We start from the raw sequence: 22,303 nt of genomic DNA, 5'->3' as shown, positions 1-22,303 counted from the left end.
ATTTTTTTAAGTGCCCAAGCAGGTAGGGGACCATTAGTCTTGTCAGTCCCACACCACCACAACCTGGTGACTGCAGCTGGCTTGAAATGACACTGAGCTGGTCCCTCCCTGCTTGCTGTGGTAGCAAAGGAGTGAGGTACCACATTACCTCTCGCGCATCCTTCCCACCTTGAAGTACTGCTTCTGCCTTGGAAAGCATCACTCTAGGGCAAGGGCTGCCTTCTCCTGCTGTGTGCAACAGGACTGTAATCCCATATTTGCTGGAAGAAAAGAGGGAGGAGGCAGAGGATTGGAGAAGGACCCAAAAAACAGCAGTAGGCAGATACGATGCAGCATCTTCTTAGTGGTTAAGGAAGGTTTAGAGTTCTAGGAGTGGTTCTGCTTTGGTTTAGGTGCCAAAGACCAAGGCCGAAGGTCACGCAAAACAAACAGGAGCTGCAGGAACCAGCTGGAATGCAAAACGGCATCAAGTGAGACCACAGCACGTATCAAAACTGCATCTTTTATTTCCAGATTTTAAATATTTTATCACAGGAAGAAAACTGAATGTGAAATTTCAAAACCAACTCAGAGTTAATAGGAAGGAATGAAGCGATGCTGCTTGAGAAGGGACCTCCCAGGAGAACTCCAAGTCATTTGTTTAGAAGCATTTCTTGAAAGTTTGACAACCTTCCTCAACAACCTTGCCCTGGCAGCGCAGGACAGCACACTGCTGCTCTGACCTCTGCTCCTAGGGAGCAGGGCAGGCACAGAAACCCTGAGCCATGGGCTGCCAGAGGATGCAAAATATCTCCTTGCTTTCAAGCTGCTTCCCACCACTCCTGCACAGCAACCAATTCATCACCCACCCTGCCTCCTCACAGGACAGAGGAGCCTTGCAGTGAAAGGTCCTCGGCGCACCCATCTTCAGGTGAGAGAGGCACCGGTGCAATCCTTTAGTCCCGCTGCACGTTGGGTGAGCCGCCCTGGCAGGTCACTGAGCGCTGGCCTTGCCCCTGCCCAAAGGCAGGTGACATAAAAGCATTCCAGAAGGCAACGCAGGAGTTATATTCCCACCTGTCCGGCCCTCATGTCATCCAGTTTTTGAACAAGTGAGGGTCTTGCCACACTGCAGAGTATTGCTCGCTTGCCTCAGAGGCAGTGCTGCTCTCCCCTTGCCTTACAGTTTCCATACCTTCCTACAGAAACGCAAGAGCACAACACAGCTTTTGTGTTTCTGCAGCCCCATGCAACCGCTTCACAGTGGATTAATCCCTCTTGGACCCAGCTCTTTATTGCCCTGTAGCACCTTCAAACTGCTTTAAAACCTGTGAAAGGACCCTGGACCTTCCCACCACACGCTGCCCTCACACAGGACATTCCCTGGGCAAGGGCACATCTGGGGGACAGGGTGTGACAGGAGCACTGCTGTGCTGCAGGGTCTGCACTGTTGCACAGTTTTCCCCCATGAGGCTATAACAGCTAAATATATATTTTATCAGCTGTTCTAATTTATATCAGAGGCTGGACTTGGGGAGCCCCAGCAGCAAAATCAACACCATCCCCTGACCCACCACGCACACGCATCTCTCTCCCTCTCATGCATTTACCTCAGCTGAGTGAAATGTTCTCTTTAAAAATAGGACTGTTTTGGAGTTTTTGCTGTGATAAGTTACAACTCTTTCAAAGTTCACTCGTGGAAAAAAATACATCTTAAAAAATATAGCTAAAAGGTTTGGCAGTGATCCAGCAAAGCCGGGGGGGGGGGGGGGGGGGGCGGGGGAGGAAAACACCCCAGCACTGCAAAAACACACATTCTTCTTGCAGATCCTTTCATCAAGGCCCTGGGCACACTTTAGAAACTTAAATTAAAACCTCTAAACTTGTGTGAGTAGAAAGCCGCTACTTACACAAGCCTCTGGTTAACTGAACCAAAATGAAACAGAAGTGCCCCGTTGATAGAGAAACATTCCTCCCTCTGCCCACCTTCTTCCCCCAGTCCACCAGACAGAAAAATCTCATGTTGCAGGAGAGTCTGCAGCTTTTTACGTGAAAATCAGATGGCAGCAAAGATGTCTCCACACACCTGCGACGGAGAGCCGAGGTGGCTGGGCTCGGGGGATGCACCAAACCCAGCCAGGTCACTTGCAGGGCTTGCACGGCTTATGGAGGCTGACCCACACACACAAATGCTGGTCCCATGCCACCAGCCCAGCACTCTGGTAATGAATCGCAACCTAAATAACTTAGATTTTTGAGCAGAAGGCTGATCTTGGTGAGGTTCATCCTAAGACACGTAAAGAATGGGTGTCAAGCCACCTGTTAGTGGTTTGCTGCAATAACATCTTGAAAAGCTGAGAGATACCAAGTGACAACAAGATGGCAAGATTATTTTTAAAAAGAAGGGGAAACTGAACACCCACATCTTAATTGCAATCCTCAGAGAGACACAGGGACGAAGTACTTACAAGCACCCAGAAGAATGTAAAAAAAAAAAAACAACCACCAAACTTTTTTTAAAACAAGAACAGAGCATGTCAGACCTATTTAATCATCCCTGCAAGAAAGCTGCAAGTCTTGTGGGATGAGGTAAGCAGTAGACAACATATATTCTTGGCTTTACCAAGGCTTGTGAAGTATGCTCCCAAGGTACTGTTATAGGCAAGCTAAGGAAACAATCTAAACAGAAACACAGAGGGACAGCACAAAATTGGTAGATAAACTATGTGCACAATTAAATTGTTAATAGTTTATGGTCAAAAATGGTTCTTTTTTCTTTCCAATGCCCTAACACACCTACATCTCCTTTCTGTATCCCCTAATTACAAACTGGGTGCCAGGCAGCCAGCGTACAGCTGGCTCAGGGCTGGGTGTCAGGCAGCTCACGCTGCAGCCTTCCCTTGGTGGGACAACTCGCCTGCCTCCTCTCCTTCATCCAGCTACCACTTTTCATGAAACTTGTAGGAGTTTAATGTCCTGGGAGCATCTGTTTGTCTGTCAAAACAGACTGAAACCGGTCCATGAGTTAAAGCATTATCGAGACAGGATTAAGACAAACAGACAGCAGGATCTTTCGCAAACTGGTGCGGAAAGCTGTCCAACAGACCCATGCAAATGGTGCTTCAAGTAGATAGGAAAAGTCAACAGCCTGAACACACAGTGGAGAAATAACTTGCTAGACAGCAAATCTGCAGGAGAGGAGCCTGCCGATTGCGAGGCAAGTGCAAACAGTGCTGCGCTGTCACACGTGCACAGAAAATCAAACATCCTACTGGGATGTGTAAACGGGACATAACCCACAAGGCAGGGGGGGAACCTCTGCAGAGAGCCCCACGTGCAGCTCTGAGCACTCACGCCGCAGGACAGACAGATGGGGTCAGGGCAGCAAAAGGGAAAAACTGCACGAGGCTGAGCAAGCTGGAGCCAGCCAGCAGAGACAGAGGTGGCTGAACAGGAAAACAAGAGCAGTAGCCTTCAAACTTATGCAAAAAGTGCTTTTTCAAGGAGAAAGGGACTGAAGCACCTCCCAGTTCCTCGGGATACAATTAGAAAAACTGCCTGTCCTGTAAGGAAAGCAAAGGACTTCAAGAGATCATCTAGAGGTGCTGTGGTGTCCTCAACCCTTCCTCTGGTCAAAGGAAGCAGGCTCATAAACATCTGCCATGATTTCCATACGGCTGCTTTTGTCTGAGGACAGTGCTTTGAGTGTCACCCTGACACCTGACCTTACAACTTGGTGGGACCACATCTGACTTTGTACAATTAGGGGTTCAGTATCCCTTGACTTATAGGGACTGGATTGAAATCTCCTTTCCTCTAATGCATCAGGCAGCCTTCAGGTAGCAGAGCTCCTCAGCCTTGAAAACGTGAGCCCAGAGCATAGAGGAGCTGCCCCGTAAGAACGCGCATGGCTTTTTTTATTGCATGGTGCAACCTGGAGATGTCTAATATCAGGTCCCAGCCGTGCAGCTTCCTGACCCATAGACAGCCTAGGCATGAGGGGCTGGATGCTGTCTTCTACAGCAGTCCCAGCAAAGAAAGGAGCCAGAAAGTCTTCGTACACTCATCTCCAAGATGACGTGGTGTCCACTTCTTCCTTCTGGGATCCAAGACTCCATGCGAGTCCCTTGGTCCCAATGGTCAGCAGGACTTGTCTTTTTGTGGATGGCTCTGGTACCCCTGCTATGTACTTTCTTCAGCCCCAGACAGCCTTGCTCAGTTCTTGTGTTCCTGTGACAGGTTTTGTGATGAAGACCCATTTCCTTTCGAAGATGATGCTCTTTGGGCACAGGCACTCTCAAAACAAGGGGGCAGCAGTGTCTGAGAGCTTCCCTGGCAAAGCCAAGTGCAATGCCTTAAATGGGACACCAATACTCCATTTCCAGCTCTGCCACTGTTTTTTAGCCTGTGCACCACATAGATTTTGTCAAGTCACCTGAAATGAGAAGCAATTTGATACTTTTGTGTCACAGTGCAAAAAGAGCTGTTTTTTCCTTTATACCTGTAGAGGAATAACACCACTTCCATCCACAGTGGGAGATGCATACTGCAAGGACCTCAAATATAGCACAATGAACAAAGTGTGAAATAGGTGGGTACCTAACCTAAGAGACAGGAACACCTGTTACGAAAACCCTATTTGCTTAGTAATTCAAAACCACTTCATTCCACTGAAATAAACACACAATTTCAAGGATTCATTGCAAGAGCTACTACAAAACAATAAAAAGCCCCTCTGCAAGTATTCAGTCCTCCTCAGCTGTCCAGCTCTGCTCCTTCATGTTACATCTGCCATTATAGACCAGCTAAGTTTTCTTGACCCCTCCAGTCCCTTGCAGTTCCATCAGTTGGTCTTCTCCTGTGATGTTGCCCCTGTTGCTTTTTCTGAATTTGAAGTACCAGCAGAAGACACCACCAAGGGCCAGGAGAAGGATCAGAACCAGTGGTAAGTATAGGATGAAGTTCAGCAGTGGCGGGGATGAGCAGATCATAGACAAAACAGGTGGCTCTAGAGGGGAAAAAAAAAAAAAAAAAAAGAAAAAAGTGAGGCCCCAAGCTAGTTTGAGTTTCTCTCTCCTACTGTTTCTATACGTTATCATCTTATCACTTTTCCCTCAATCTTCAACAGCTACCAATTGTTAAGAATTCATACAGGCTACCTGAGGAGAAGAGGGAGAGAAACCAGGTAATTTGCCTCAATTTCTTCTTTTAGGAGGTCAGATAGGGCCCTGGCTTGTTCAGCTGAAACACCCCACCAGCAACAGCACAGCTCTTCAGCTAATCCAGTCCAGACTGGGCCCAGTAAGGAAAAGCCACACACCCTTCAGCCCCCTCCCCCGCCCCCGCCCAGGTCCCTGTCTGACACCAGTGATAGCAGGATGAGGTAGAAGTGATAGCAGGATGAGGTAGAAGTCTGTCAGAGCCTGCACCACTGAACAAGGAGGGACAAGAGGAAAGCAAAGGAAAACAGATTAAGGAGGTCCCTCTCTCCGCTAGACACCTGCCCCTCCTTGGTTCTGCCGCTCTGCAATCCTATTTCAGCCACGCTGAGCTGCCCCCATCCCTGTCCCTGGCAGCTCCTGCAGAACAGCTCCCCAGATGAAGTGGAGGCTGCCTGTACTGCTGGTGGACCATACAGGTACTTCAAAAAACCATGTTTGATCAGTCCTGTGCTAGCTGAAAAGCTCTCATTTGCAGCCTCTCCATTTTTGTCCTGGGCTCCTTACATCCATCTCAAAGTGTTGTTCCTCAACTCTCCTCTTTACCCAAGATCCACATGCAGATGTTTTACGTTTGCTCTGCAGAACCATGCTGAGCATACGAGTCTGCTGATCTGAAGTTGCCCTTTCCATGAGGGACCTACACAGCCTGGTGACCCTAGGGATGAACCAACCTGGGGGCTACTTCTAGCTGTGAAACTGCCTTTTACTTTTCTACCTGTGAAGCTTTGCATCCCATCCGTATAGATGAAAGCAGCATTTACTCTCCAATAGGAAAATAGGGAGAAGTCTCCACTACATGAATGCCTCTATAGTACTAGGGAGGTATCCTGAAGGGCAGGATCATGGGTTAGAGCTGAAGTTACTCCTGGTTATGGGTATACTTGCACATGGCTGTGTCATTTCCCCTTGGAAAACTCCAAAACATTGACATCTGCGAGACAGAGGGGCATTTTGAGATACCTGCATCACTGGAGAAGCACGCACACACAAAAAAAAAAAAGAGAGAAAAATCACTCAGCCAATCTCTTGGATTTTATGAAAACCACTTGGCAAAAACACTTACACAAAAATTGGAGGAGAATTTTCCAGCAGTTACTGTGCAATTTTAGTAATGGTTACTCCACCAGTAACGGGTAACAAGAGACAGAGGGAGCTGATGAAGGAGAAATCTGAGTGCTAGAGGGAGCCGTGATGGACAACAGCAGGAACATAACAGCGGGGGTGTGAAGTGCTGTCAGTCCCTGCCTGTGCAATTAAATCCAGATTAGCTCTGCTGTAGGTGCAGAGTCATGTGAGTAGGCTCGGTGCATGCCTGTGCCAGTAACGGGCACAAGGGAGGGCTCCGCAGGGTCCCCTGAGCTCTTCCACCTGGGTCAGCGTTGGTAACTGCTGCAGAAGCCGTAACCACATGTGGGCACTCAGGCTGGCTTCAGACATGGCAACTCCAGGGCTGAAGGCATGAGAAGAACAGCAGGCTCCTCTCAGCTGGGTGCAACATGGTTGTTTTCACAGTTGTATTTTTTCCTCCAACATGGGTCATCCAATCCTCCGATTTCCCCAAAGAGGCAACAAGAGAGTACTTTTCCCTCCCAGTTACCTCCCTAAAACACTCTGTGTGCCTGACTGAAACCTTTGCTTTTATGTGAAATTCTGTATGCAGAATCCAAGTCTATTTTTGCATACGGCATGCACCCCAACTCACCTCAAGAGGACAGAGTCTGTTTTTAAGAGAACTCACTGGAAATTGACTTGCCAGAAAAATCACAGCAAGAATTTTTTCCCCCAGTTAGCCCTCTGGCCCCAGTGGTACAACTGAGAGCAGGGGGTTGTGCCCATGGTCTTCCAGAGAGCTCACAAGCTGCAAAGCACTGTGGACACAAGAGCACTGAATGGGACCCTTGGGACCACGTAATCTCACCGTCAGAGCTCCTGGTATCTCATCTGACCACCACCTCCGCTGTTTACAATGCCAAGCACCTGGGTTTCAGCCCTGGCAGATCAATGGGACTGGGACCTCACTGCCTCCCCTGCCAGGTCCATAGTGCATGTCCCTTGAAGGGCTCCCCTCTCTGCCCTGGCTCCCAACACAACTCTGGCGATCTCACTGTCCCCCACTGCGATCCCTTAGCAAGTCCTCCCAGCCCTGCTGCATCCTTGCCATTGCAGCCGGCATCACTAGCAGAGAGCTGCTGTTACCCGCCCCCCACGCACCCCAGCACGGGTAAGGGGAAACCCGTGCGGGGTGAGTAGCCCCTCACACCCAGAAGCATTACCTGGCGGGATGGTCGTGAGCTGGGTGTACCCCGAGCGCACCAAGGCTCGCAGAGCCCAGCTCTTCCCCTCACTCTGCTGCTGCCACTCCTGCACCTCACAGAAATACACCCCAGCATCGCTTTCCTCCACGCTGGGCAACATCAAGCTGAAGTCACCGGTGGTGGGGCAGCGGAGGTGCAGCCTCCCAGACAGGCTGTCCTGGGGGTACTTGATGGTGCCGTCATGGTGGAGGGTGAGCAGGGGCCTGACGTGGCTGCTCTCCTCCCCCCGAAACCAGGTGGCTGAGAGGCGGGTGGTGGGCAGGCGGGCACCCTGCAGCAGGCAGTGCAGCGTCATCTCCTCGCCCTCCCTCACTGAGATGCTGTGGTTGGTTTTCTCCAGCTGCAGTTCATGCTCTGGGTTACAATGCAAGCAGAAAGACACATTATGGTGTTGCACTGCCATAGAAATGCTCCTGCCTGCGCTCGCAGGCTGACAGAAATCTTCTGGAATGAAGCATGGGGGATTGGGATGGCCTCTTGCAAGAGTGCCTGCAGGACACCCACAGGCCCCTTGCTCCTGCGACTCATTCTCCCTGGGGTGTTTTTCCCCATCCCTATCAACTCTGTCCCCTGTTCACAACATTCTGCTGTCATACTTCCCACCCCCTCCAAGTAAGTGATAAAGCATCCTTTGGGCAAAAAGCTATTTAGGAAGCTGGAGTTCTCTGATGCATTTCATTTAGGGCTGCAACCCATAAGCCAAGCGAGGCTGAGAGGGGGAAGAACTGAGCCAGGAAGACCCACTGTGCACCCCAGCGGTGCAGTGCCCAAGGTGGGAGCAGTTGAGCCTTCAGCATTGGTCTTGGCAGCAATGTGCTGCAAGGTAAGGAAAACTCAATGTCTTGCTTCAGGATGCTCAGGACTACCAGGAAAGGGCAGCTTCTCTATTCACAGCACTGTACGACCAACCAAGCGCACCATGTGTTGGAGGGAAAAGAAAAAGAAAATGCCACAATTCACTTTGTTATGAAGCATTAGACATCATCTGCCAGTGGCAAAAATACCAGCTTAGTTGGTTTGGGAGGATGTGGTAAATCCTCCTAATTCCCTATTTCCCTTGGAGAGGCACTGACACCTCCTGCATCCTTAAGTCCAAGCTCCAACACAGGAGACACTGCTTCTCAAGTCCTGCCAGCTTAGCAGAGGCCTGGCGGGGGCCCTGTCATAAATTGATCCAAGCTTCTCTAGCAGCACCTATACAAGAGATAACTGCATGCTCACCTGGGAGCTTGAACTCCAGCGTGGTCCTTCCCGATGTTCCCTCTCCAAGTTTGTACCAGCCATCCACCAGCCAGAGCCATTCTTCTACCACACAGTAGTACCTGCCCTCATCACTGGAGTCTGCAGAGAGTATCTGCAGCCAGAAAACATTGCTGGACACCCTCTGGCTCAGGAATCGGGACTTTTGTGCAGGCAAGCTGAACTCAGACCCATATTCCAGCACGCTGCTGTAGTCAGCCCTTACAATTTGCAGAGGGGTTGCATCTGCTGAAGAACGTATGAGGTACCAGGTAACAGCGAATTGAGAATTATTCTGGGTAAACATGATCCTGCACTCGATGGTTGTGTCAGCACCACCGGCAATCTCCACAGTGCTCTCTTTCGTAGCTACCTGAAGCTTGCTTTCTAAAACAGAGAAATAAAATAATCATATGGGCTGCAGCTGCCAATACAGGGATGCTGGTAAGGAGAGGAACAAGGCTGGCCCGAGAGACCTGCCAAAAGAGGAGGGAGGAAGAAGGTGGTCAGAGGACTAAGACCCATTAGAAGATGCTGGCGCAGAGGGGGTGGGGGAAGAAGGGAAAGAGCAAATCCACACACCCTTATTTGAACCGTGACAGTGAATCACAGGGTGCTACTGGGCAGGGGAGTAGCAGAGGAGTCACCTGGGGGACCACGGGGCAGGAGCAGAGGGATGGAGGCAGCCTCCGTGTTACAGCTTGGAGGCAAAGCCTCTGTCTGAAATGAGCATGTCTACCACTGTCTACCACTGCTTCTCTATCAGCAGGCTCACACATAAGTGACAAAACCAGCCCACAGCTTTGGAGACTGTGAACAAGTATCTTTTATCTCAGACTACAGAGCGACTACCCATGCAGGGGTTTCACTAACAGTCTCCATCTCAGGTCTTTGCTGTGGTTATTAATCGGAAACCACATAACACTGTTCTGAACATCCACTGTGATTATACCCAGCAAATATTCAATTCAGTGCTGAGCAGTTCAGGAGAGGAAAGCTGCGGCGCTGCCTGCAGCTCTGCCACCGCGACAGGGTACACGGTTGCTCCCGATGTGCCTGTGCTGCTCCTGGTTTGAAGGATCCCTTTCCCATTGCACATTGCCTGTTGCTGGCGCCTTTCCTTCTCCTTCAGCAGCGGAAAGGCTGCAGAGTGGTCTCTTTGAAGGGCCTCCAACTGCCCGCATTTCCCCTTGGCCCTCCCCTCCATGCTGAGACACCACCTCTGTCAGATGGGGCCAGTCAGGTGAAGGAGTACACACAGGTATCTACCCGTGGGTAAACGGAAATGACTCAGCACGAGACACCATCAGAGTTTTAAGGGACTGTAAGCTGAGTTTTCATTCTTAGCATTTTCCTACTGCTCAGCTCCTACGCAAGGACGCCCTGTGCCACAGAGGCTGGGGGCAACCAACCTCCCTTAAGCTCAGCCCCTGGGTGTTGCTTCGAGGACGGGCTGCAGACGACATGCTGAGATGCCCCCGCAGAGCCTCTCAGCCCCCTGCCCTTGGCCGCAGGCTCAGCAGGGCACTCTCCTCTGTGGCACCTCCCCAAGGGATGCGATGGCAGCAGGGTATGGAGAGGGAGGGTATGTGGACCAGGAGGGATCTGTGGCTTCTCCTGCAGGGGCTGATGGGGACGCCGCAGGAGAAAGCCTATGCATTTCCCCTTCTTTCAAGCATTTCTTCTCAAAACTCAAGCAATCCACTTCAGAGGCCATCACTGTCTCTCTTGAGACCGATCAATGCAAAAATATCCCAACCAATGGCTCTCAGCATCCCTGCGCATTGCCTCTGCCTCAATCTCAAATTTGCCAACAAAGTCTCCCTGCTCACGTCCACTTACACTGCTCTTTTCTCTTTGCACTTTATTGCTCTTCCTCTCTCTACGCCACAGACACATTTTCTCCAAAAGGTTGACAGTTTCCTCCACAGCAAGACTTGCACAAGTCCCAGTATCTGCTTAGTGCCTCAGCTCAGTGGTGAGGATTTCAGCAGCAACGTTCACCGGGAGGTGTGGGAGGTGGCTGCTCCCAAGGGATCAGCAAAGTGCTGTCCTGCATTTCACAGTGCACATTTGCTGCTCTGAAGAAACAGGTAACGGCAAGAAGGAGAAGAGACCAGAAAGCAATCACCCTAATTAGAAAGCTGTGCAAATTCATCAGGTCCACAGATGCAGAGATCCAGCAGACTTGAGGACACTCAGGAATCAGATTCAAGTTGATGCCTTCCAATTTCAGTACTTAAAAGCATACCCAGCCCAGAGCAAGTTCTAAGGAAACACAAATCTTTAGAGAGGGACACTGGAGATACTCAAAAGCTGTCTGGAGATTGCCCTGGGCAACCTGAGCTCCTCCCGGCAGCGCTGCTGCAGTCAGGGACAAGTGGATAAAACCCAGGACCTTACCCCAAACCCAGAGAGGCTGCCAGCACAGGAGACAGCAAACTGCCTGGGGGGGGGGGCTTAAGTATGGGCTTAAGTATGGCCCGGCCTGACACCTGCCAGGGCAGAAAATACTCCAGAGAAGCAAAAGCTACTAGAGCTCAGAGAGGAACCACGGGAACTGCTGCTGTGAGCACTTGATTTTAATGAGAAAAATTGCTGTTATGCTCTTGGAGAAGATCACCTCAAGAGGAAGCAGAGCACTTGCTGCAAAGCCCCTTCGTTTCAGCTCTATGTCTCCTCTCGCTACCGCTAAAGATCAATTACCAAAAAGGACAGAACAGCTGCCTGCCTTTTGCTTTGATGCACAAAGATGTGGTGCTATTTTCCCTTTCAATTTCTATTTAATTAACCAAGCCGAGCCTCTCGCTACCCTGCCTGCTGATGCCGCGCTGTCTGCCCGGCCCGGGACCAGCAGAGCACACAGAAGGAGTGGAGGGGCAGCTGGTGCAAAGCCCCCCACGGCTCGCTCCAGAGCTGGGGGAAGCCATCACCGGCAGCTGCACTGAGAGGCTGACGGGAGCATCCCTGCCAGGGTTGGGCAGCAAAGTGCATTATGGCTGGGTCTCCATCTGCCTGCCATGGGCACTAATTATGGGATTCCGCCAAGGGTTGGACGCTGAACTACCTGGGAAGCTGGAGATGGAAAGGACCCATCCTCCTTCCCCTCCTGTTATGACCTGTCACACATGTCCCTCCCCTCTGAAGCTACAGCCCAGATCCACAACGGCATTTAAACTCCTAAAGTGCCGACTGACACCGAGTGGTAAATAAAGTGCTGAAGCAAAAGTCAAGAACTCCAGTATCTCTGCAGGCAGCAGCTCCAACCATGAGATTTTATATGTGAAGAAACAGGCTGGTGATTTTCATGATTTGCGGCTTCATTTTCTGCAACTTCGCCTCATCCCATTGCTGCTAGAGCCGGCTTCATTCCCAGACTTACTTCTCTACCTTCCTAAACATCCTTCACTGGTTCATGCTGCCTTTCTCAGAGCGATGATGCTAAAGCTAGCAGCCACCTCCCACTGTGCATCGCCCCCTCCCAGTTCCCACCATCTTTACAGCATCGCAGTATCCAGTAATGGCTGCAATACGTTTGGAACCAAATGACATAATATCTTGCTGCTCCGCTGCTATCATCTCCTCTGTATAGACGATCTACAAATACACCTGCTCGTCTTAATGCCATTTGCACTACTACTGTTTGCTCACAGACGCTGTGTGTGGTCACCCCTAGTGATATGCCACCCCGGGGCTGACTGTAGCGCTCCGGTGTAACACAGAGCACCCCAGCACCCAGCTCCGCAGGGGAAAGGAAAGAGCAGGAAGCGGAGCAGGAGGGAGAGCACCGTGGAAGTGAGCCCAAACAGCAAAGGGAATGTATCAGCTTATGCTACAGCAAACCCATCAGCTGAGAAACATGGAAAATGCATAATTTCAGTTCACTGGGTTGTGATCCCAAAAATCCAAGGATTAGAGGAAGAAGCACTTAATGCATGAAAAAAGAGCAAGAATTTTCCTTTGCTGGCAGAACAGACACAAGTAAAACCAAAACAACATGTTCTCATGCCTGCCTCTACAGGCTCAGAGGTTTTGGCTGAGACAACCCCTTCCTGCAGCAGCCCTAGCCACAAGCAGAGTGAGCCAACACCGTGCTGCTGCTGGAGACGGCAGGGAGCAGGCGCACGGCGGGACAGGCGGGGGGCTGCGGTGTATTCGCAACATCTCTCTTCCATAAGAGGACAAGGCTGCCTGTGCGATGCTGGCAGGCGTGGTGGCAGCACGGACCCTGCCTGCAGAGGTGGCCATAAAAGGGAACCCCGGGCAGGGCCCCCGGCTACGCAGCCCAGCCATGCCTGGGAGGAGATACCTCCACCCCGAGCACCTTGCAGCTCAGTGTGGGCTCCCAGCCCGGCAGAGAGCCCTGGTACTTTCTCAGCATGCCTTGAATACACCAGGGGAAGCTCAGGGGGGACGTGGACCTCTTCCAGCACCAGCTTTGTGGGCCAGTCTCTCCCCACCACTCCCCAGAAGCCTACACCATGGGAGGCACCTTGCACCCCCAGCAAACCATGAGGCTCCTTAGAGGGACTACTACTTCCCAGAAACAAGGCTTAAAATCCTAGTGGCAAAGCTGATCCCTATATGCTTAGCATAATCTGCAAACAAATGGACATTGCTACTCCCCAACACCAGATTTGCCCCCAAGAGTGTTGTAAGGAGCTGTGGTTGCCGAGGAAGAGAAAGAACATGCAGCACCATCTTGTGTGGCCCCAGGAGGTGAGCCAACTGGGGACACCCCATCCATCAGTGGTCCTGGTTGCCCCTGGTTATGGTTGATGGATTTAAAGTTGCAGAAGGAGAGATCGCTACTGAAAAAGCACCCATGGTGCTGCTTACCTGGCAGTACCACCTTTATCCCCACAGCGTTGGACCTGGTGGTGGCAGTTGGCTGCCCCTGCGGCAGGGTGTTCCTCCTCCAGACCTCCACCTCACACTGGTACGTCCCCTCATTAGCAGCCACAGCATTGTGGATGTGCAGCCGAAAGGAGGTGGCAGCTTTCGTCAGCTGGGCTTTCCCTTGGAAGTGTGGCTGTGCTGTCCCCCAGTTCATGGTGCCATTGGGAAGGACCTGGACCAGCTTGTGGTAGTGACCGGTGGGTGGGCTGGGCTGGAAGAGCCACCCCACAGACACCGGCACCTTCTCAAGGGTGTAGCCAGCACTCACTTGGCAATCGAGTTCCAAACTCTGCCCGTATCTGACGGTGACAATTCGGCTTCTTAGCGTGGCATGCAGACCGAGAGCTGCTTGGGAGGAGAGAGCCCTTGGCATCAGGACAGAAATCCTGTCCTGTGCCATGTCGCTGCCACCCTTCCCACACAGCACCATCCCCACTGGCCCAGCCACCGCAGCCCTATGGCAGCCAGCAGCCCTGCTGCTCCTCTGCCCCCGAGTTGTGATGTGCTCTTCCAGCCCCATGTCCCTGGCCTTCTCCTACCTAGCTCCCCCCACCCTCCCGCTCCCAGCCCCCCATGCAACCCTGAGTACCCCCTCGTCCAGGCTCCCCAGTTCTGCCCCATGGCAGAGTGCCAGGGATCCTCTGCTGATGCTGCTGCCCTGTTTGCTGCTGCTTTCCACCCTGCACAAAAGCCTAACCACTCCTGCGGCCCAATCGGTGCTGTCAAGCACCCAGCCCAGCAATAAGGAAGGAGAAATACACTGTATCACAGCCAAAAACTGCCTCTCCAGCAATCAAAAGAGGAGATAGCATGGGCATTGGAGCTTAGAGGCTCTGCGCAGACAGGAGAGCAGAAGCAATCAGATGCCAGCACCAGGGGTGTATCTCTGACAAAGACCATCATACAACTCAGCAAGTGCCTTTGTTGAGCTTAATCACTGCAAGTAATTATGCTGCTAGAACAGATACTTTGTATTGCAAGTTAAGGAGACAGTCAGAAGGATCTGCTGAGCAAGCCACTGCCTTTCAGGTCTCTGGGCATTTTAGCTGTTGCGTCCCACTTATCTCTCCCAAAACATCTCAAGCACCCTGCTAGAAATGGGAAACTGAAGCAGTCCAGGCTAAATGATCCAGGTCACCCTGCAGCAGACCTCTGTCCTACCCACATGCACCCACCCACTACTCCAGCCTTGCCTCCAGCATGTCCAGCTTAAAAGCCCAGAGATAGGGGTGGCCCAACTCACCCATGGAGCTGACTGTCACCGCTGTCTCCCTCTCCTTTGTCCAGCTCTGGCCTCGGGACCACTCCGTCACTTCGCACCCATACTGCCCGCCGTCACTCTCATCCAACGTGTTGGGGATCACCAGGGTGAAAGTGCCGGAGCTGGCTTTCTCCAGCCGGAGGCTCCCCCGAGTCCCGCCATCCCGGTAGACGCTGCCCAGGCTGAGGGTGCCATCCCGCTCCATGGTGGCCACCAGCACCCGGGGACCCAGGTGCTGTGGTGGCAGGTGCCACCACTGCACAGACACGGGGCTGGTCGTTCCTTGCACCTCACAAAGGAGGGTCAAGGCATCTCCCGCCACGACCTGCGGCGTGCTGGTGGACACAGACAGGTGCATGCGGCTCTCTGCAAACAACAGTTACTGCATGGTAGAGGATGTTGCTGTGCTCCTTGGGAAAGCCAGAGATACTGTGGCACTAAATGACAAGACTAGATAAATCTTGACATTGGAAAAGGAAAGGAATTGTCTGAAATTTTCAACCAGCCTTTTCTTATAACTTTTGAGAGGACTTTGTGATTCTAGGTATTTTTCCTTCTTTAATGCATTTCCTGGAACATGGATATATAAAGAAATACTTAAGAAATAGAGTCCCAACAGACAGCTCCTGCTACATCAGAATAGTCATAGTCTACGTATGACAAGGAAACCAAGAGTGTCCTACACATCTTAGAGTGGTTTCCCACAAGTCACCCCTCCAAAACAGGAAGAGAGCCCCAATGGAAATGGCAGTGATTGCCCCCATCCAGAAGCACCTGTTCTGCTGGGCCGTCCTGTGATCCTCAGGAGGAGCAACAGCTGTTGCTCACAATTTTCTGTACCAAAGACACAGGAGGACCTAACCTCCCCAGAAGTCTACCTGTTTGCCTCAGAACTCATTGCAAAGAGACTGAGCTAAAGGTTTACGCTTTGTTGACAGCTGCTGCACCTATCATGTTAACAATTGCTGGAGCAAGTACTTTTCCCACTATTATCTACCAAAATCTTTGCACTTTTGCTGCAAGCTGCAGGTGTGTTGTGCCTGCCAAGATGAGGCCAGACTTGAAACATTCCCCAGTCAGGGATCACAGCAGGATTTACGCGGAAGATCAGCCATTAGGATTTACTAACCTATTGGCTTCACATCGACTTGGATGCCTGATGACAGATTGGTTTGGATGCTGTGAAAATCTCCAGGAGCCTTCACCTCCGAAACAGAGCAGCGGTAAATACCATTGTCCTTCAGCCCCACCTCATAGATGGTGAGGACATAAACCGTGTTGCTTTGCTTGAATGCTCGGAGCTGCCCCAGCTTGGCTCTCTCCTCATATTCTTCTTCCAAAATCAATACCCCATGGGGGTCGACCCTGGCCACTTCCACTCTGTTGAGGAGCCAAAGCACTTGGAAGTTCCTGCTGCTGCTCTTCTGGGCTCCCACCATGCAATTTAGCTGCAAGGTATCACCTTCAGAAAGGGAGCTTTCAGCAGCAGCTATGTCCACGGAGAGGTCTCTGCCTGTAGACAATCAAAAGAAAAGAGAGTGCTGGGTGGCCCTGCCCATGCTTCCCTCCTACCTGGCAGCACCGATGGCCATGCAGAGGGAAATGGGAGGGAATTCTCTACTGAAACATTTTCTTTCCTTAGAAAAATGGTAAAGATGGAAAATTTTGCCCATGGGGAGACAGTTGCCAGCTCCAGGCACTAACCAGCAGTCACAGGCGAAGGAAGTACCAGATCCCTGAGGAGCTGAGCTCCCTGCTTTGCAGCAGCTAACACCCTCAGAACAAAACACCCACCAGGACAGCCTCAGGACACAGCTACCCCCTGCTCAGCTCAGGCATCCGAACTGAGGGCTGCCCTTACCCACAGGCATTGGCTTTTGTGGGGGGCTGCTCCATCTCGCCTCCTGGAGCTGTTCTGCTTCATGTAACAAATATCCCATAAACCAGAAATGGGCACAAAGGGGCTTTATCACTCAGGGGTGTTTTTAACTCTGCTGTCTGTGGTGGGAGAAGGTGCACGGAGGGCTGACATTCAAGTTGCTTGTCTGAATCTGACGCTGCTGGTCGTGCATGCCGCAGCCCTCACTGCCTGCTGTAGGATGTGGGCAAGAGATGCTTTCCAAGTTGGAGAGGTTTTGGGTTAGTTTCTACAGAAAGCAGAAATGTCAAGACTTGCCTTAACACGGGGAGGTTGGAAGGAAGCAAGAGGAGATGGAGGTCATCTCCTAGTCCTTGTCCTGCCCCCCATACCAACTAGCAGCAGGTGCTGAGCAAAGAGGGTAGCAACAGGAGGAGCACAAAGTCATCTTCCCCTGGGCAGACCCTCTTGGGCAGTCAGCCACACCTGTGGTAAGGACCCTGTCTCTGGGTCCTATGATACAATTCACCTTCTTCGTGGGGCATTCAAAGCTTCTGCCACTAATGCCCCCTGGTTCCTGGCATTGGCCTGGCTGGAGAGTGGCTGCAGGCAGAGACACACAGGGTGCCCCAAAACCCGGTGCCGTGACCCCACACAGCAGTGGTACGGCCAAAAAACAGCAGGTAGGGCTGAGCCCTGACTCCCCAGGCAGGCAGCCTGGCTCACACCACTCCATCTCTTTGGGTCACTGTGGTGCCCCCCATGTCTAACAACAAGGGCAAGGCTACAAGCTGTAGCTTGGAAGTAAAACAGAGCAGTTCCCAGACTGTCACTGGAAGGGCTCAAATAATTTATTGAAAGCAGACTACCCTGTGAATTTAAACATTGGTTCATAAACAGTTTGCAAACAGGAACGTCAGCCACTGCAGACACGTTTGGCATTCCCAAATATTTGGTGGGGAGTTTATAGAAACCAAGGGAGCAGATGGCCACTATCAGAGTGATTGCCGGCTCCTGGTGTGATGGGACTCTCAGCCCTGCAGCCTGGACTCTCCCACGGGGTGCTGGAGGGACACCCCAGCCCTGCAGATGTGATGAAGGGCTCGTACACTCACTGCTGTTTCCCCCCCAGCAATACCAGCAGCTCTAATGCAGCCACCACATTGTCCTCTTACCACCATCACCTGCCTCCCACCCTTAACGGCTATGACATGGAAAATACTAAATTCTGACAAGGTTTCTCTATTTCTAAACAATTCTGTGGCACCAGTACCCAAAGCCACACACTACCAATCATGATGAACCCTCTTAAACAACCAGATGCAGGAAAGCACACTGACTGCCATTGCTCACCAGGCAGTAGCAGATATGGAAAGCCATTGCTGCATAGTAAGGGGAATAAAGCTTTGCCACTCAGCTGGGTTTTGAGAACTAGCCTCTGACAGTGGGAGACTGCACTTCCCTGCCCCGATACCTTGATCCCAAGCCACACACAGCATACTTGGTTCTTACCCGCCCATTTCTTTGGTTTCCTGCTCTGACTCACCACCCTCCTGTGAGACACTGATTCCCCTCACCCACCATCCCGGCTCTGCAGCCTCCTCCATCTGCCCTGAGGCATGGTGACAGGCTACGCCACCTCCCCAGGCAGGTTTTCAGTGAAAGACTTGCTCTTGTTTTACTGCATATGTTGAAGGCCATCAACTAGATGCAGCTGCTTTGGGGTAAAACATACTGGTGGGAAAGAGATTTTGCCACCTTTCGGGCACAGCTACCAGAGCCCACACGCAGCTGGTGGAAGAGCAAGGCAAGGGACCGTGGCCAGCAAAGGGCTTGTGGCAGGTAGGGTGCTCAGAGGAGTGGCAGCAAACACACAGTGCTGTAACCATCCCAGGGCAGTGGGGAGAGAGAGGTTTTCCCACCAGCCCTGGGCAAGGCGATGCAGACCTTGCAGATGCCAGGAGCCATGGGAAGCTGCTGGGCAGAGGGAACAGGGGGTACCTGGCAGAGACAGAGTGGACTGGGGGAGGATGGGCAGCATCGGCATGGGGCTGTTTTTCAAACTTTCCTATTTTAATCCATCTCATACGTGGCAGCAGATCTAAGTGTCCTCTTTCTAAATACCTAATACTATCTTTTCCTAGAGCATAAGCCAGGAGCTTGGTGCACCCACTTCAAAGCCCAGTCTGACCCACAGTCCCATTACTGCCACATATGAATGGCTAGGAGGAGACACAGGGATGGTCTAATAAACAGCAGCACCAGTTGCTCTAGAAACCATCAGACTGGTGACAGCACAGACAGACAAGCCACCTCCAGCAGACACTAGAGCCATGCAGCACATCCCCGTGTCCCTCGGTGCCCGTGGCTGAGGTGCTGTGAGGGCAGCTGACTGTCACATACTTCAGTTTTTGAGGCCACGAGACCCTCGAGGCAGTCTAACAACGCAGTTTTCTGCGCACTGGAGCTTAATGCCGCCAAGGAGCCAGGCTGCCGTGGGCACATGCTGCTCTCTCTGCTAACACCTCGCCTGGGACTGTGAGGTTGACCAATTGCTGCCGGCATCAGAAATTTTGGCCACGTGAACCTCCAAAGCAAGAAGCACCAACAGCTCCTGAACCAGGGTCTGCCACGGCTCTGAGCCCAGTCCGCTCCCCCCAGTGCCTGGCAGAGGCAGCCAGACCCACTGATGGGTCCCTGGGCTGCGGCGGAGGCAGGCAAAGGCCACTGGAGGCTGTTGCTATAGAGCCTTGAACACACAAAAGAGTTGGAGCCAATGCGAGTTACCTTACCCTGGCTCATGACCGCCAGCGATGTCCTTCCCGTTTGCTTGCGGGAAATGTCCTTCCACGTCTCATCAGGATCCTCAATCCACTCGGCTGCCTCGCAGTACAGCTGCCCCTGGTCAGATGGCTGCACTCCCCCGATGAAGAGCTTGTACATGGTGTTCCCAACCTTGTTCAGCCTCACATCCCCCACCAGAAACCGCTGCGCATAAGAGGGCCCTGGTCTCAAGACAAAGTCCTTGGAGAGGGTGAGGACCTCCTCGACATGACTCTCTCCTGCTCCCTGAAGACAGTACCAGCCAACAGAAAGATGCGTGTGCTGGGTGGTGGACTTAGACACCTCACAGGTGAGCTCCATTGCCTCCCCTTCAGCACGGGTGAGGACTTGGGGCACCATGGAAGCCGAGAGGGTGTCTGCGATCACTGAGCATGGGGGAGAAACACAGAGAGCTTCGGGTCACAGGAAAAATAATTTATTTGCCTTGATGGGCAACCTACTGGTCACTATAAAACCGCAGCCAGGCCCTTGAGGGATCTGACAGTGCAGGAGAAATATCTTTTGCAGCTGATTGACAAGGCTTCCATCAGCCTGTGCCGACGTGTGGTCAAAACCTCAGCAGGGAAGAAAACAGTGAATCTCTCTGCAGAACCCTGTTCAGAGAAACTACGGGCAGTATTAGGCAAACCCCAAAGAGATTAACGAGCAGCTCCTCACAATCGCAAGTGCAGGCTGGCACTTCACCAGGATAAAGGAAGAAGGGGTTGAATATGAGATGGACATGCCATGCCACTGTGTAGACTTGGTACACTCACAGTAGGGTGTTTCCCTTTGCCTCTCCACCCCGTTGTGTTCCCTGTCCCAGTACTCTGCAGGAGCTGCTCCCTCCCTCTTTCTGTGGGTATCCCGCTTGGGTCAAGTCCCATACCCTGACCTGAGAGGACACCAACAGCTAATGCACAGAGCCTGAAAACCCCTGCCCTCCTAAGCATTTGGCTGTGAAATGCTGTGGCTGCCTCAGGAACTGTAGTTAATGTCAGGCCATAGGACAGCAGAGGCTTCCTCTCCCTTCCCTTGCCCTGGCTGGGAGGCAATCACCAGAGCACCCTGCTGAAAGACCTTTGGGCATCCCAAACTTGGCCACCTGAGGGGTGGGATAGTAGGCCTACAGTGGGGAGAGAAGAAAAATTTGTGCCCACCAGTCCCATTAATCTCCCCTTTCCTCCGCTGCCCCACAGTCAGGGACCAGGAGATGAGCACCTCTGCCCAGCATAAAGAGGGGAGCAGCAGAAGCCTGCCTGCACCCCTGCCTGGCAGGGACTGGGTTGTTCCTTCAGGACTCACCTGAGAGGTTCGTCTTGGCGCTGTAACTCCCAAAGTACCTCTCGTCGGTGTTGGGTGTGTGGCACTCATACACTCCAGCATCCCGGTCCTGCAGCTCAGTGATGTGCAGCAGGACAGCGTCCCCCTGCACCCGCTCCACGTAGATCCCCCGGCTGTGCACGCGCTGGGTGTAGATGGCGTAGGGGAAGGAGGGGTCGATGGTGCTGACGATCTGCACCTCCCGCTCAGGGGCCGAAGGCAGGTAGATGGACCACTGGAAGTTCTGCTCCGCTGGGCCCTGGTAGCCGCTCACCTTGCACCACAGTGTGACGTGGGACCCCTTCACACGGTAGAGGGGCCCCTTCTGAACAGTCACCACCCGCTGGCCAGCGCTCAAACCTGTCAGCAAACAGTTGGCATATGTGGTGTTTGCAGGGGTATATGCTACCTGAGGGCTGCACACCCAAAATGGCCTGGATGCGTACAGGACCGCAATGTAATATTGAAGAGAATTGCTGTGCAGTCTCATTCTTTGAAGCCCGAAGTCCAAAGGACTTCGCACCCCTTGTAATTGTAAGAACTAGTGCTGTAACAGCAAAGCTCTAAACTTTCTTGTCTCCTAGCACACTGGGTCACACACCATGGTCAGAGGTCTGTCAAGCCTGTTCATGGCTGGAGAGCATCCCTCAGCCAGCTGTTCAGAGGGAGCAGCAACCAGGCTGAGATCACTGGAGGAAGCTTATAGTGTGTTAAAATTAAGAGGACCAAGCACTCAAGTCCTGCACAAGCTGGGGGGGGTGGGGAAGGGAACATGTACCGGAGGTGACCACTGCCAGAGAGGGAGATGCAACGCAGAAGCCAAGGGACATGGGAAAGCAGAGGGAACCAGCAGGCTGGGTGCTGCAGAGGTGCTCCATGGACAGAAATCAGGGAGGGTGTGGGAGAGGGGGCCAGCAAGAGCTCCTCTGAAGGCAAGGGGCACAGGGAAGCATCAAGGGCTCCCTCCATTTCTGCCTGCACAGGGTCTGAGGAGGTGATGGCCACCCATGAGCCCTCCTCTCCTGCAGAGCTTCCAATGGTCATGCTCTATTCTGGTGCCCAGCACACACGTTGATCAAAATGCCCACAGGATATGGGTACTGAGTCAAAAAACAACCATGGAGACTAGGCCAGGAAGAGAACTGGTGGTGACACAGCCTAAGAAATCCTCAGAAAATCCCTCCCAGGGGAAGGAGGTATGAGGTTACCCCTTCCACACCCCTAGCAGCCAGGCAACAGGGGCATGCACATGCCCTCACTGAAATCCTGCCAGGGTCCAGGCTATCGCTTTGGAGTGAAACCACACTGCTGAAAGGAGAAGATGCAGATGCACCTCTTCCCATAGCCACCGAGCCAGAGCAGCACTGGCCACAGTGGGGCTGTC

At 52.3% G+C, this 22,303-nt stretch overlaps 1 protein-coding gene across 1 annotated transcript; it reads right to left on the bottom strand.

Annotated features, from left to right (window-relative positions):
• Nucleotides 1-486: 486 nt before the first annotated feature.
• On the bottom strand, nt 487-21,409 carry CD101 (CD101 molecule). Its single transcript, XM_075742801.1, has 8 exons — nt 20,902-21,409; nt 19,566-19,982; nt 16,045-16,428; nt 14,898-15,281; nt 13,595-13,999; nt 8,738-9,142; nt 7,475-7,870; nt 487-4,987 (listed from the first exon to the last, which is right to left on the bottom strand). The coding sequence occupies exons 1-8, from the start codon at nt 21,407-21,409 to the stop codon at nt 4,785-4,787; spliced, it is 3,102 nt and encodes a 1,033-aa protein (XP_075598916.1). The 3' UTR covers nt 487-4,784.
• Nucleotides 21,410-22,303: the final 894 nt, after the last annotated feature.

This window comes from Balearica regulorum, chromosome 1 (genome assembly GCF_011004875.1).
Source record: "Balearica regulorum gibbericeps isolate bBalReg1 chromosome 1, bBalReg1.pri, whole genome shotgun sequence".
NCBI classification, from domain to species: domain Eukaryota; kingdom Metazoa; phylum Chordata; class Aves; order Gruiformes; family Gruidae; genus Balearica; species Balearica regulorum.
This window is presented reverse-complemented; position numbering and strand designations above follow the sequence as displayed.

Excerpts from the sequence above, each read along its gene's own strand:
- CD101 (XM_075742801.1), bottom strand. The coding sequence starts at position 21,409 with ATGAGACTGCACAGCAATTCTCTTCAATATTACATTGCGGTCCTGTAC. Across the intron at positions 14,000-14,897 it reads GGTGACAGTCAGCTCCATGG|CTCTCGGTCTGCATGCCACG; the intron begins GTGAGTTGGGCC and ends CCTCCCAAGCAG. Across the intron at positions 7,871-8,737 it reads GCTGGAGTTCAAGCTCCCAG|AGCATGAACTGCAGCTGGAG; the intron begins GTGAGCATGCAG and ends ATTGTAACCCAG.